At 39.7% G+C, this 16,739-nt stretch overlaps 1 protein-coding gene across 1 annotated transcript in view; it reads right to left on the bottom strand.

The window, feature by feature from the left end:
- The window catches only part of lrp1bb (low density lipoprotein receptor-related protein 1Bb), a 471,212-nt gene that overhangs the window by 187,458 nt on the left and 267,015 nt on the right, over positions 1-16,739 (bottom strand). The window contains exons 20-23 of the mRNA XM_066685917.1: positions 14,456-14,536; positions 10,613-10,783; positions 5,236-5,415; positions 1,890-2,090 (exon numbers count right to left, since the gene is read on the bottom strand). Coding sequence (XP_066542014.1) covers positions 1,890-2,090; positions 5,236-5,415; positions 10,613-10,783; positions 14,456-14,536 — 633 coding nt within the window. The remainder of the gene's footprint in view (positions 1-1,889; positions 2,091-5,235; positions 5,416-10,612; positions 10,784-14,455; positions 14,537-16,739) is intronic.

The raw sequence follows: 16,739 nt of genomic DNA, 5'->3' as shown, positions 1-16,739 counted from the left end.
GCAAGACTGAGCTCAATCCTGAGCTGCTTTTCATCCACCAAGCACCAAGATCTTGCCATCTCATTTGAGAATTCCTCAATTGTTCCATCTGGAGATTCAAGAAGCATTGGTGTGATTCTGGATGGCCATCTATTGTTTGCAACCCATATCGTGAACATGACACGGTCATGCAGATTCAACATCCAATGGATCCAACCCTTTCTTCCTTAGGACACATCCCAGGTGCTTGTCCAGTCTCTAGTCATCTCAAGGCTTGACTACTGCAACTCACTCCTAGCTGGAGGCCATCGGGCCCCTCCAGCTGATCCAGAATGCAGCTGCACGGCTTGTCTTCAATTTTCCAAAGTTCACTCACATAACATGCCCACATCAGGTTTAAAACTCTCATGCTTGCCTACAAAGCCAAGAACCAGCCCCTCCCTACCTTATGGCAATGGTCAAGAGTCGGACAGCACCTTGTGCCCTTTGAGCTTTAAACACAGCTCAAATTGACCTGCCATCCCTAAAGTCACACGGAGGACTAGCATCAAGACTCTTCTCAGTCTTGGTACCCAGATGGTGGAAAGAACTTCCACTGGCTGTCCGAACAGCAGTCTGTTTTGTGGTCTACAAATGCAGACTGAAGACCCATCTCTTTGTGACACACTTAGGTGAGCACTAATCCAAGTGCTCACCATAACAGTCTGTTTTTTGCACTTACTGCTGTTACTGCACTTAATTTCTTTCTAGGTATGAGCACTGACTAGTTTTTCCTTCTAGGTCTAAGCACTGACTAGATTGTATTGTGTATTGAACTTACTATGTTTTGTTCTTTCTAGGTATAAGCACTGGCCCTTGTTCTGACAAGTGTCTGAACTCAGAGTACACTAGGGACACTCTGGGACACTAACCTATTTTTACTATCTAGAATACACATTCTGTCTGAACACTAAGCACTTTTATGAGTCGCTCTGTTTTCTGCTAAATGTTATACATGTAAATTAGTTTTTATCTGATACACAACAGCAGTTTGTAAAATGACACTGTGGTCTTTTGAAGAGGGGCAAACGTGCTTGTACTGTTGGCTGAAGTAAGACTCCAGTGAGAACTGAACTGTGCAACAAGGAATGAAAAATCTACACTGATCTGTCAGAACTTATGCTGGACCTGTATTCAGTCCCAAAAAACAAAAACAACACATGAATACATGATGAAAATAAAAAAAGCTTTGTGGTTGGATTGCTGTGGTTTGCAAAGACAGTGGTTACCATTAGAGATGGTGTATTGCAACGTTAATGGCTACATTTTGTGGGGACCAAAATACACATAGCCAACTATAGACAGTGCCATGCATGAAAAACTGCCATTATTGACATAAAAAGTTACATTACAGGCATCACATCAGTGATATGAGTGGTATTTCCCCTGTTAAAAAGAAGTCCAGAGAAGCCATTTGCTATAGTTATATTTTTTTTCATACATACATGCACATAAAGAAGTATAATCTGAAGTGAGCAACTTTTGTTATCTTAAGATCACTAGCAAAATATGTTGTGATCTTACGAAAAGTATATACTAATGGCTCTCTCTGGACTTTCTATTCATTGGTTTCTTTGTTTGTTTGCTTGAATGTGTGTGCATTCATTTCCTTAGGGAGTGTAGCTATAAAATCTGTGACACTAAGGCTCTAAAGTCAAAAGTGACACCGGAAACATAAACCTCTTCCGTGGAGAGCGCGGTGAAGAATGACCTTGTCTAGCGTGCACATGTGCCTGGACGTGTTTATTTGACAAGAGGGTGGCTTTATGGGCATATGTTGTTGATTTATTCTTCATAAGCGCCCGCAGCCTGGGCCCCTTCCTGAGCATCCACAAAGCATCGAGCTTCATAGATGCAAAAAACAAACTCACCACAGAACGGGCCCTCATCTGATTGGTCGGCGCAGTCTCTCCTCCCATCACAGATCTTGTGGGGGGGCAGGCAGATGGAGGTGTCGTTGGCACATGGGTGCGTTGGGGGGCTACACATTGACGAGTTGCACCACTCCTCGTCTGAACGATCCTCGCAGTCATTGTCACCGTCACAAACCCAGCTTTTACTTATGCACTTCCCTAGGGATGCAACACTCAGTTAAACCCAGGAATAAATCAAGCTGTCAAACCTAATTGGGTATTTCCAGGTAAGCATATTGATATTCCCTATACAAATAACACACTGTGCAGAACAGCAGCATCTGAACGAATGGGAGATGCACAGAAAGACAGGCAAACAGAGCAATGAGAATGCAGAAATAAATAACCTGCAATAACAGCCGGTACGTATGAGTGCAGCTACGTCTCACAACGTGACCTTGATGACACACACCGCTCTAGTTCAGTGTGTAAGTAGACCTTACAGGTACATTTACTGTACAGCACAGATGCATACATTCATTAATCAGCTATCACATCATGCATATAATATGGTTTCTATGAGGCTCTAAGAAATTAATTTGCTACATGTGTCGTGGGTATGTTGTGTACACCCTGAGTCAAATGGCGTTTGGTTGTGTTCTAAGGGAAAATATGTACACATGGTTTGGCCTAAAAGCAAGTGTGACTAGAAGATCCTCAGGACCACCAGGAAAATTAAGTGAGCAGGGAGTGAAGAAACAATGCTTCAACATCCACAGATGAAACGTTTTAGAGAAAGGCATCTGGCCTCCAACTGATCCTCACGTAATATGGCTGGCTGCTCCAGGTGTGTGTGTTCTCACTGACCCTAGTGTGCGTGTTAAAATTGCTCATTAATATCCGTGTTTATTACCACGGATGTGTTAAATCCAGAAACACATTTCCCTAAGAGAATTAATGAAGTATCTCCTCTTCTACTTTAACTTTTTCTTCTTGATTTTCAGCTACTAGTCTTTCTTATTTCTTTGTCTGTTTAAACTTTTTAAGTTCTATTATTTCTTCCTCTTCAATTCCTATTTCTTCTTCATTTCACACCTATTTCTTTTATAACTTCTTAATTTTGCATTCCTTCATTTGTAATATGTTAAGCTTTGAAAACAAACTAAAACATTCACCAACCTCTGTAGAAAAAAAATATAAAAATGTGCTTATATTATAATGCAAACAGAATTTTGCAGAATAATGTAAATTTTTTTAAAATATATTTTAAAAATATTTTTCATACAACTGCATACACTTTATTTCATGTGGAAATGCTGTACTCTAAAAGTAAACAGTCTAACACCCCACTTACACAAGGGTTCTTTAAAGAACACTCCACTAACACAGACAGAAAACATCTAAAAGTGTTCTTCAAAAACTTCTCTTGAACTCTGTTATGTCCTGTTTGACCAAAAGAATCAACAAAGCTGATTTACAGACCAGATGCACATAGCTGAGCTAAGATTGCGTGCAAACTCGATCTGTTAGAATGAGTTACTCCCTGAAAAAAGCACATCAGAGTTATCCTTCAATATGATTTGAGCTGTTCTTTTTTGGCTTGTTAAAAAGTCCTATTGTCATTCCCAGCAGGGAAGGTGCTCCATAAAGTAGAAACATGTTGTTATAGTTATGTTGCAGGAATTGCAGTGTTGATGTATTCATCTGAAGATAATTAGCATTCCATTTTGTTCCAGAGGGTAACATATAACTATACATTACACAACATCATACACATTTCCTGTTTTCAGATCTGAAACACCTCATGGAACTGGCTTGTAATTCACTCGCTCATCCACATTTAGGCAAAGTTCACATCTAAATACTATGTGCACACACACACACACACACACACACACACACACACACACACACACAGATCAGACAATACATTAAAATTACCTCCTTGTATCTACACACATTGTCCATTTTACAAGAGCACTTTGTATGTCTACAATGAGAGACTGTAGTCTGCCTGTTTCTCTGCATACATCCTTATCCTAATTTCACCTTGTTCTTCAATGATCAGGACCCTCACAGGACCACCACAGAACAGGTATGATTAGGGAGCTTTGTGTGGAGCTGCTATGAGTGGATAGGCACAGCAGTGCTACTAGAATTTTTAAAGCAGTCACTGTTGCTACTGAACTGAGAATAGTTTACCAACCAAACATATCCAGGCGACAGTGCTCTGTGTCCACTGATGAAGGACTGAATGATGACCAACTCAAACTGTACAGCAACAGATGAGCTACTATGTGTGAGTTTACATCTAAGGTAGACCAATGAGGTAGGCTGTGTCTAACAGAGTGGACAGTGAGTGGAAAATGTGTTTAAAAACTCCAGCAGCACTGCTGTCTCTGATCCATTTGTACCAGCACAAAACATTTAACACATCAATACAAACAATACTGCAAATTAAAAATAAATAAATAAAAAACTGTCAAAATGAAAGATAGCAATCATGCAATGATTACCATTAGGGAAAATAGCTAAATAATTAGTAAGAAAGTAATAAACTAATTCTATATATTTTTGAAGCGACCAATCACGTGAACACCACATCTTTTGCATAATTTTGCTGCAGAAATAGACAGTCAGTTGCACTCGTGTGTGTGCATATGTGTGTGTGAGTGTGTGTGTGTGTGTTTGTGTGTTAGTGCATGCCCATGCTGTTACGCTCATATCTCTGTGTAATATCCGTGAGAGTATTCAAAGACTATACCATATTATTTGGAAAGATGATGAAAAAAATAAATAAATAAAAACAAATTCTGAAATATGCTGCAGGCAGGAGTGGTACAAATACTGATGAGTTTTGTAGGTTAGGTACATGATCAACTCTAGTACGAAGGGGTGGGAGTGAGATTAAATATATTTCCAGAGCTCTACTCTAGTCTGTAATTGTAGAACTAAAAAGTGCTAGTGTAACATCAGTGGAGCTGATTAAATGGACAATGATTGTAGAAACAAAGGGGGCATTTTAATGATATGGCCTTTTCAAGTAAACATGCTCACTGCACAGAACTGTACATTGAGGCATTTAATAAAAGAGAACCCTTATTCCCATGTAATAGCTCTAAAGTGTTTGGCAATCATTTCTCCTGTTTATTTTTCGAGTGTAGGACATCAGAATAACTCCAAATAAAAACAAGACAACTCAAACCCCTAAATGACCAAACAGTGTTACTAATGCTGTCTCATTTCCATGAGCCTCCTGCTGGCCTCCGAGCCAGCACTAATCATGTGTGTGGAGGGGACTTCAGTAGTAGTGCACTTCTGAAAGGTCAGTCGCTCTTCAGCATTGTTCAAGACCTTCACTGACCTGAGTCCTTGCAGGTGAACTTTGCTTGGGGGTCACACATTCTCTTGATGCCCTCACAGTTGCTTTCATCACTGCCGTCCTCACAGTCTTTGTCCCCATCACAGCGCCAGCGCTCCGGGATACAAGTGCCGTCAGCTCGACAGTGGAACTCCTCACCGCTGCATTCTACTGGGGGCAAACCTGACAGATACATAACACACAACACCCAGAGACATTACTGCTGAATGGCACCTAGAATCATAAACACCATGACACTTTACAAACATACCAAGCTATGGCATTAAAGTTTACATTAATCGACTTAAAGTCATTCATTGTAAACTGTAAATGATGCTGAATAAATGTTTTGTCCCTTTATGCATCATTGCATTCCCAGGAAACATGGAAAAAAGGCACATGAACATTCCTAAGCCTTTACATTGATTAAGAATGTGATGATCTATGAATATTCCCAATTACTCACGAGGATGCGCCATTTATGAATATGTATCAGTGCACATATGCCTCCTTGCATTCTATATCCAAACCCTGCCCATTCCTGCAGATATTCCAAACATTTTTATAATGACAAATGTAGTTATTTTAGGATCACTAGCCAAACCCTGGTTCATAAGGTGCAGCATTGCTAAATCTACAATTACTTATGTACCAGAAGAACAAAAACAATACACAGGAGAATAACAAATGAAACTCCTGCTGCCTATAACCTGCTAGAGCTGATTTAGCCTTAGGCTAAAATTAGGGTTGTGGTAGGGTAAGGGTTCAGGGCAGATTAAGTGTTATGGTTTAGGGTTAGGTTTAGGGTCATGGTTAAGAGTAGGCTTTGGGGGCTTTTTTCAAGCTAGATAGTCATTTTAACATTTTACAAACTGAATAAATCCTGGGTATGGTCAGTTTCTCAAATTCACCTTGAGGTCACACAGAATGGAAATATAGCTCTCTGTTTGAGAACACAGAAGTGATGAGATAAAATACAGTCAAAACAAAGACACATTCCCCTGTGAAATATTCAGTAAATAAAGTGGGGGATTTAAAAGTAGCTTCACTTATCAAATTTTCCAAACATCTCCAAACATCTCTAGCTTCTTATTTGAAATACTCCATTGTGCCTTAAATGTTCCATCATAAATAAGTGACTTCATAAGACTGAAATAGGCTTTTTATTCACCAGTTTCTCATTCAAACAGTCGGTTCCACCTTAAACGGTACATAATGTAACACTTAAGGTGGACAGAAAAAGTTAAAAAAAGAAGAAACTTCAGCAAGCACTTTTCAGTACCACGCCTTTATTAAACATTCGTTCCCCGAGACCCACCGCTCCATTAAACTAATGTCTCCCAGACCTGCTTTAATTGGACTCTTCTGTTCTGTTCTTCTTTAAAATCGAACGAAAAGGTTACAGTGTCATGAATGTTATGTTTATTTAATATTTTACTGTTCTAAGAACAACCTGAACCTCCAGCAAATTGCATCCACTGCATCTGAGTGCACGTGCACGTCCAGATATTTGTAGCCACTATTTATAATGAATGACCTCTGATAATTTTAGGCACACCCACTGTGGACACAGAAGTTCATTTGTGCTTGTAAAATCTCCATAGAAAAGCAAGTGATTGCAAGAGATTGTATAATCTGGAGCAGCTGCTGATGATTTTAATGTAACCATGCTCAATGCCAAGTGTCAGTTAGAGAGTTTTTATCTTTGGGATAAGGATTGGTTTTGTGATCTAAGACTCATAACAAAAATTTCTGAAAAATGAGTAAATGTCAACACATTTTTTCATGTGTTAAAACACATTTTTGGGCATGTTTTCATGCCAATTATTAGCTGTCTCTGATTCCATCTATTAGTCACACACAGTGCCACCTGCCTCAGGAGGTGAACACATGCTTCCTCTGAGACACACGAAGCCAGCCCACTATTTTTTATTTTTGTATTTATTATTTTACTTTTAACTGCTGCTGATGCAATGCTTCTGATCAGTTTACCACACTGGATGAGACTGTAAACTGTCCAGATCTGCCATATCAGCAGACAGAACAATGGGGGGAGGGGGGTTTACTCTACCCTCCCAGAAACAGAGGCCAATTGCGATTTCTAAAATTTCCAGTCTCAGGACTGAAGCATTACCTACATTTCAACCTGTGATCTCTTGGTGATGTGTTAACATATTTTTAAGTTGTGTATCTTGTTTCTAAGCAATGGAGAGTTTTATAAACAACTGATAACTGATTGTGCCTGTCAGATTCATTTTGTCTCTGTTAGTTATTCATTGTATGACCTCCAAGGTTTTCCAAGAACAGCTAATTGGAAGCTGTTTTTATAAATCCTTGTGAGCTTATTATCACAGGCTCTCTTGTTTGGGTTGACACTCTGCAACAGAGCAGAGAAAATTCAGCACCAAGGACAGGGACAGTGCTTGGGCAGAACAACTTTTCTTACAGAGTCATTTGAGGATAACTGATTTATGCAGTGCGTTGTCCATTAATAATTTACATTCCACACGAGTGATCCACAGGTGCTGAATAAATCTTCCCATGCCGTATTTACACATTGAACCGGCCCATTACTAAACGGTAGTTTGCACACGGTGGATTGTTGACTGTCTCGGTATACGTAGCCGGTACAGAAGTTAAACAGAGAGCTACATAGTCAGGGAAGGATTTGCTTAAGGCTTGATCTGGTTCTACAGCATCGTCTGTTGCTCTTCACACGAGAAGAACAAGGGTTACAAGCCAATCCCAGCCTTGACAGGGGAGGCGTTAAGCCTGGCCGGACCCTCAGAGACAAGCACAGGGGCTGAAGTTCTCCACCAGGAGTTGCTTTGATGAATGGCTTCCTTATTTCTGTGACAAGCTACTGAGCTGAAAGCATTGCAGGGCCCCGTCTCAGCTTTCAAAGGTAATTACAACAGATTAAAAGATTCAAATCTGCTGGGTCGTTCTCCAGCGTGCACAGATAAAATCAGATCCGTCGAGCCCAGGGAGAGGGCGAGAAACTTTCAAACTTATGTTCAGCAAATTAGGGACATTGCACCGAGCCAATTACGAGCAACTGACTTGATGGTTATCTTCCCGCTCCATGTTGATTTGCTAATCAGCAGTGTTAGTGTTCCATAGGCCAGTTAAGCCTCTGTTACGTAGCCCTGCTCTGCTATAAATCATTTAAAAAGCAGCTTCCATGCTTTCATGTTCTAATTGTTCTCATTAAGGATGCTACAATCATGAGAGGAAGGGCTTGAGTGTCACGGAATGCGTGGGAAAGAAGAAATGTCTTGAAAAATGTGCACATTAATGCCATCTTTCACCTTATGCCCAAAGTTGGAAATTCATTAAACTTGGAATTCAAACCTATTGTCACATCTTTGGGCAGCATAAGAACTAAATACTCCACCAGCATGGAGGGTTCTAATTCATGATTCTGAAGATCAGAGATCCATTTTGGCCCTAAGTCAACATCTCTTAATATTCTCTTCTAGAATTCTAGAGCTCTGTTGCTCAATTTTCATTGGACTCAATCAGGCAGAGCAATCAGAACTCCATTGTAAAGGTGGCAGTTCAAACACAAGACTGCAGACCAGCTCATTCCTCTCAAGGCTCCACAGGTAGGAGAATGACATGGAGGATCATGGTGGCAAATTCATTAGTTTACAGCAACTGCTTTTAAAGCTTGAACATTTAATGACCCTTTAAAGCCTTGCACATGAATTAATGACAATAAAATAGTATGCATTACTGGAAATGCTTTCATTAAATTCTTATTGTTGGATCATTTACTTCCTGAGTGTATCACATTTAATACAATAGGTATATGTGTTTAGAGACTAAATACAGTCATATCATGCAGTCATTTGTTTAATTGCTTAAAATGTTATGGTTCTTAAAAAAATCAATTATTAAAAAATTCTAATAAATTATGAATTATTATAACCACATCTATTTTTTTCTCATCATGTTCCTGGCAACCAATTTGTAACAAAGTGGTAAAAGCATGGAAATGCTTGTCTTCCATAATAGTCTAGCAGGGAGAACCAAATACTGGTTTGAAAATACGCAGAAGGTTTCTTGGCTTCTTATAGAAACAGGCAGGACCTGTGTTTAATATGTGATACATATGGTGTTTTAGGGTTAACATATTTTTAATATATCTGGGTTTTTGTCTAATTTTGTATCCAGTGCATGTGCCTGTTATTTGCTGTAATTAAAAAGAAAATGATTCATTAATCATGGTTTCTAATAGATGAATCCATTTTTCATTCGGTTTTCATCTTTTTCTTGAGGTACCAGGGAGTTAAAGAACCGAAACATGTATTAGATTTGGTGTGAAGCGTCCAATATATTAAAATTGTATAATTTCCCTTAAGCAAAGAGAGAGAGGGGGAAAAAGTATATTATTTGGAGTACATGAGGCTTTAGTCTGGACTTAAATACTGAGGAGACACTGGAGATCTTCTGGCAGCAGGTTCCGGCTTTGGGCAACATGAAAGTTAAATGCTGCCTCAGCATGCTGGGTTCTAATTCTAGACAACCCTTGCTGACCAGTCCACAGTGATGTAAACGCCCTGCTAGGTTTAAACTTTTTCAAGGAGATCAGATGTATGTTTCGCTTCAAGCTACTGACTGAATAGGAAAGTAGCAACATTCCTCTATAGCCATTAACAACCTCGTTGCCATCTTGTTGCATCAAACAAATTATGAGATGACTTATCGTTATCTTCCCACTCTTTATGTTGCTAATCAGGCACATTAATCAGAAGTGAAATGTTCCATAGACCAGATACTATGTAGCACTGCATTGTTTTCACTCATTAAGAATTCAGTCATCGTAGATTTATATCTTAATTGTTCTTATTATGAATATTAAAATCAAGATGAAAACCTCTACACTTGTAGTGGTTAACTGTCACAGGATTTGAGGACAAATGCCTTTAGAGTTATTAATGACCAAATTTAGAACATAGAGGTCTTCTTCTAGCAGCTGGTCACAGCTTTAGGCAGCATAAAAGCTAAATATGGTCTCATCATGCTTGGTTCTAATTCTAGTCTCTAATGATGTAGATGTACAACTTCATATTCATATTCTTCAGATCAGAGGTGCTTTGTCCACCAAAATTTACCATTCAATCACAATTCTACCACCATCTCACTTTATTCAGTGATGTAAAAAGCCAGTTACATTTACATTCTTTAAATATTAGACAAATTATTTCTTAATGAGTAATAACATTTGTTACTAATATATTACATTTCTATTTCAAGTCTGTCCCTATTACATTTTTATGATGTTACAATTCTTTTAGTACTTTGTTGTTGTTCTTTTCCACATGACCAACAGTTAAGTCACATGCTGTAGGTTGCCACAGCAACTGTCGCTTACCAGCAGCTGCACCTGCGCATGTCACATTCTCATCACTGAAGTCTCCACAGTCGTTGTCCCCATCACAAGCCCAATGATAAGGGATACACCGGCCCGTGGAACACTGGAACTGACCACTGGAGCAGGCATGGACACATCCAGCCTCGTCGCTGCCATCCCCACAGTCATCATCTGCACACACAAGGGTCGTGCGGAAAGAGGGTGGATTAAAAAACACTGGGCTGTGTGTTGGAGGGCCTCTCCCTCATCAGAGAGATATTGCCTTCTATTGCGCCCTGACCTTGTACTAGCTTCCGCTCAAGAGTGGGTGTGGGGTCATAAACGAGACCAGTTGTTTGTGTTGAGACAGTGTAGCAGGCTGCATCAAACTAGGAAAACACGTTGTTGCCCTTAAGGTCTAATACTCAGCACTCGATGTTTTTCCTGCTGTACTTTTTAAAGCTATGAACAAAACGCTGAAACATGATATGATACTATGGAAGAGAGTGAAATAGATAATGGATTACAGTACTTTCTATACCTAATTTTTGTTGCCGTGCCAACATAGGTTGAAGTTTGTCAGTGTGGGCTCAACAAAAGCAGGGTGTTGAGCAATAACGGTCTCAATACCCTCTTCAAAAAAAGATGTCTCTTCAAGTGTTCTCGGTCAAAGACAATGATTTTCTTTAGAACCTCGAGTTCTGTATTTAATCATCTGCATGGTGAAATGCTTCTTCAGACTGATAAGAACCATCGTGTTAAGAGTGTGTTGTGTTGCCTAGAGGCACCATTTGGCAACATCACAGGATCTGAATTATGCTTATGTATGTTGGCCTCAGCCATTTTGTCAGCCTCAGTATTTGAAGGGTATTTGTAGATTTGCATGGTAGCTAGCTCAAAGCGCTCAGGCTAATCTTTCAGCAAACTATCTAGTGAAAATGTCAGCCTGCACTTAGCTGTAACAATCCCCTTGTTGAACATTACTTGACCAGTATTGGCAGGAGGTGGGACTAGTGGCTGATTTAATCACTATCTAGAGTGACTCAATAAACTCTTTTATAAGATTTCACTTTGCTTAAAATGCTCTCTACCAAGGCAGCTGCTTATGTATGAGCAGGGAACCAGGCTGTAAACTAGAAATTTAAAACACAGCCAAAATGTCAACGCAGGATATACGACAATCCACACAAACCTCTAAAACATGATCGTTTGATGGATAAAGTGCTATGGAAGAAAAAACATAAACATCAACAGTTTGTAATGGATGGAAACACTGAAGAGCTGTTCAGCTCTTGAACCTATTTGCAGTAAGAGCTGCAAAGAATAGCAATTATCATTAAAGTGCTTCTAAACACTTCAGAGTGCAGCTGATTAATAAGGGAACAACAAGGAAATATGCACAAATCAACCACAAGATTAAAGCCACAGGAAGCTGAAATGAATAACAGTGATTATTTCTCTACATTGGCATGGGCCAAGAAGTGGGATCTATTAGACAGTAAATGAACAGACAGTTCTTAAAGTTGATATGTTGGAAGCAGGTGAAATGGACAAGAGGTCAAACTGTGATGGTCAATATATTTATGCCCAAAATCTCTAGATCGATAGGTCCTTGGGGGTGTTTCAAACACCAAGTAGGTTGAAGTTTCCTACAAAGATAAGTGTTCTGAAAGTGTTCAGCAATCTGTGCTACAGTAAATCTTCTGGGGGATTGGCTCAGATAGGCCAGGCTTCACTCCTCAAGCACATCAATGAATCTTAGGCGCCCATGCTGTTTCGAAAGTGCTCAGACCAAAACAATATAACCAACACAATTTGGCAACATAGCAACATGTGTAAAGATTTCACTAAAAGTCCTATGTACTAAAATGTTGTCATTTGTATGTTAAGTTGACTCTGCTTCATCATAATTCACAGCTACTGCACGTTCACCAAGTGAGCTCACATCCATCAGTGGCGCCATTTCACTAAATGTAGTCAAAATCTTTGTTATGTACCTGAAGAAAAGCAGGACATTTTTAGGTTACAAGCACAGAACACTATTTTCCTAACCTTTCAGACTTTACATTTAGGTTGTTGCTTGCATTTAGTGTAAGGTTAAGTTTAGGGAAATTAAGTTTTAAGCCTGGCTTTCACATTGGGTCGCCAGATATTAAGGCACAATTCATTTGCCATTTATGAGCCCTGGGTATGCTCGTTTTAGTAAAATATGTTCACCTTGATTGGTGCTTGGTGCTTGTTTTTGTCAGAATCTCTCAGATACTCAGAACTCCATTTCCCATAATACACGTCTCCATGATGTCATAATCATATCCCACTCCAACCACCTTCCCATTCATCATCACAGGAGATCTGATTTTCCACCTGTTTTCACCTGTTTGTGTGTGTGTATACTACCTGTTAGATTTGAGAGCATCTGGCAAGTTTGCTAAATGTTACAGATGGATTGGTGATTGGTGTATCATGCTTCATCACTATGTAATTTCATAAATTATTATGAATTATTTGTTCCATATTGGAACAAAAAAAAAATTATAAATTAAATAATATGGTCAGGTTCCAAATTGTATACCTCAGGTCATTGCATGGTTGTGCATGTAATATAAGAATCTAGGCACAAGCCTAAGATGTTATGTAGTCAACTAATATGGCAGCAAATAGTAGATGGGGATATCAAAGAACAAAAATTCTGTTTCATTGATTAACATTAAATTTGAACTTTGTTGTGTAGTGACTGTACAACATACTTAACAACACAATTGGTAGATGGACTAATACAGTAACAGTGAGGAAAGGTCACTCTAATCTTACATGAGTAGACTAATATGCACCAACATGCAGCAACAAACTTACGATAAAGGTCATAATCTATGTCCTACTGATTACTGATTCTTCATTATCATCGCACAAGCACAATATTAGTTTGCAGATATATCACAGACATAGGTTTCAATTCAGTAAAGTCAGCTACTTTAAGGTGGACGTACTGGTGGAATTCCAGCTCTGCACAGACAGCTTTAAATCCAGTGAAGTGCTTTGAAGCAACTGCACATAACAAAGGTCACCATGCCCAATGTGAAACACAGTCCATCTGTTGTTATACATACTTTGTTAGCAGCCTTCCTACTTTTTCTTCAGTGGTCTGGAGCCCAACAGGGCCACCACAGAGCAGTGGCCCTGACGTGGTGGCGGTGGTGGTGTTCATGTGTGTGGTGGTATGTGTGGATCAGACACAGCAGAGGTGCTGGAATTTTTAAAGCCCTCAGAGTCACAGCAACCGAAAATATCCAGCCAACAGCGTCCTGTGGGCATCATCCTGTGTCCACTGATGAAGGACTAGAGGACGACCAACACAACCTGTGCAGCAATAGATGAGTTAATGTCTCTGACTTCACATCTACAAGTTGGATCAATGTGGTGTTTCTAACAGAGTGCACAGTGAATGGATACATAGTTTATAAACTCCAGCAACACTGCTGTGTCTGATCCACTCATACAAGCACAACACACATTAATCACTGTCACTAGAGGACTGAGATCAACCCACCACCCAAATCATACCTGCTTTTTTGAGTCTCGTCTGCATCCTGAGCATGGTACAACAGTCAGAAAGGGTGTTACAAAGCATGCAGAAATGAAAAATATCATGTTAATATCATTCTAGAGCATTTCTTTAGCTCCAGTCATCACTGGTGATATTATAGGGATAATATTTATGATATCTGATGATTACCACAGAGGGGAACTAATAAGTGTTTTCACATTCGATCATCTGTAAACCAAGCTTTTGTTCCAACCATGAATGTTTGGCTCCTGCACAGTTACTGTGTAAGTCCCTATTGTTCACACTGCTTTTAAACTCACCCGAATCACAGTGCCACCTCATGTTGATGCAGCGTCCGTTGGCACAGCTGAACTGAGTGAGAGGCTCACAGGTGGGGAAGACTGGAGAGAGAGAGAGAGAGAGAGAGAGAGAGAGAGAGAGAGAGAGAGAGAGAATCACGGTGAGACACACACACACATACAGAAACACAGAGAGGGAGTGCACATGGGGACTGTGCACTCCAAAGACACCACCCAATATATCACTGTCTCTTTGATCCACCTGAGCAGAAGGCCCATTTTTCATTTCGCATTTACCTCTGAAATATTACAAAAGCAGTTCATTGTGGCATAGATTGTTGTGTCACACTAATAGATTCAATTCGGAGGTTGCTTTGTCCTCAGTAGATCTAGCAGTCTTTGCAAATATGGAGGTTCCTGTGGTGGACTTCTGCCTCGGCGTTCGCCCACTCCATAGCAAATAATAAACCAACCTGCCGAGTCCTGCCGAGGGGTGGGGGGGATTTACAGTAAGCTCTGTGCATTGCGGAGGCCACACTACCCTGAAGGTCATGCAAAATGTCAAAGTGAATTATTGGTATTTTCTCTCTGAGGTTAATGAAAAATAAGTTGCAAACAACTGGGAAAACAGAGCTCAGTGCAGCCCAGGAAAAGAGACCCAGGCAATAAGAAGGTGCTGGAAGGCAATATTGGAGCATGTGTGGGATATCACTGAGAATCTGCTCCAGAGTGGTCAGAATCAGATGCCCTTAGCTACAAATAAAGATCCTGCTTCTCTTTCTTAGCTCCACTGGGTGTACGTGTTATTGTAGTAGGTTTACATAAAGAAGCTAGTGTCATAGTCCAGCATTTGTTTATTTCATTTGCAGTTATAACAATTGTATTTTTTTAATCATTAACATTTATATCCATCCTCTGTAACTATTAATTTATGTATAACCTTCTTGGTCTTAGTAATAGCATCTCGACAGCTCCACACCCTTTCAGCCCCATAGCATTGCCTGGTGTCTTCTCACTGTGGAAGAATGAACATTTTTGTGACAACTGAATCAGGAGTGAAGCTTGATACTGTCAGAAAGTATTATTTATCTAATGTTTACAGTTGTGATGGTGTAGCAGGGGTTGTGAAACAGTTCAGATATTTAATATCCTCAGAAACATCTCCTGAGAAACAAATATCGGCCATTCTGACCACCCAGTAAACACTGTCTGACCTTTGCCCAGCACTGCATGTTGAGAACGTAACAGATTAAAGACGGAAAAAGAGATCTGCTTGGAAAACAGGGAACAATTCAGCGTTTAATGTGAAATCCAGGCGGTGGCAAGTGCATTGAGGACATCAGAGATGGACGTAAATTTCATAATGAAGATAACAAATCCCAAATAAGCTGTCATAACTACAAGCTGTTAATGTGAGTGCACAAGCTGAAGCACAAACAAAACATGCTTCTCTGCTGGGTGCCTCGGACTCTGCGGCGAGCCGTTTAACCAAACATATCAGCGTTCTGACACTTTCAATAATGAACATTTCTGTAATTAGTCAACATCCACGTCCTTATCTCTGTAATATGACCACGGAGCGTATCTGTCGCTTCCAAAGAGGACTACACTCTAAACCAATCACTCATTTAATGCTCTGTCTGTCAACATGACATTATTCCCCATTGGGTGTCTCTACAGTCTTCCAAAAACCATGGAAAAGTTCAGAAATCAACTTCGCTAATCTGATCTAATTGGTTTTACACCTTGTTTATCTACTGCTATTATTCCATTAATACCTGTATCACTTAATAGGAATATGGTTTAGTGGGACACTATTTGTTTGGCCTTGTTTTGATTCACCTAAACAGCAAGAGGATAGCGGCCTTAGCTAACACTGTATAATTATCTAGCACTTGTGCCGGACTATGACTAATGTTTGTTGCTGACAATTTCCTCAGTGCTAATTACACTGTTATGTGTACCTCTGCATAATAACGGAATTTTTCAATAAAAAAGCTGACATGTGAAATCTATAATCAGGCTTAAGTGACAGCACCAATTCATCAAACAACAGCCTGAATTTCCAGAGAGGCCGTCATCCCTGCTGCTGTCTGAGGCAGCTCATTCCACATGGTCCATCGTTAATCACATATAATTTCCATGTTTATTACTTCCTAAGTTATTGTTCATTATAGCTCAGTTCTGTGCAAAACTCTGAGACCACCCTTCCATTCCATTCGGAATGGTCATTAATGACACGTGATTAATTACTTCAGCACTGAGAAACAAGAGGAAACATCACTCATTCATTCATTTATCTTCT

The sequence above is a fragment of the Hoplias malabaricus genome, chromosome 12 (genome assembly GCF_029633855.1).
Source record: "Hoplias malabaricus isolate fHopMal1 chromosome 12, fHopMal1.hap1, whole genome shotgun sequence".
NCBI lineage: Eukaryota > Metazoa > Chordata > Actinopteri > Characiformes > Erythrinidae > Hoplias > Hoplias malabaricus.
This window is presented reverse-complemented; position numbering and strand designations above follow the sequence as displayed.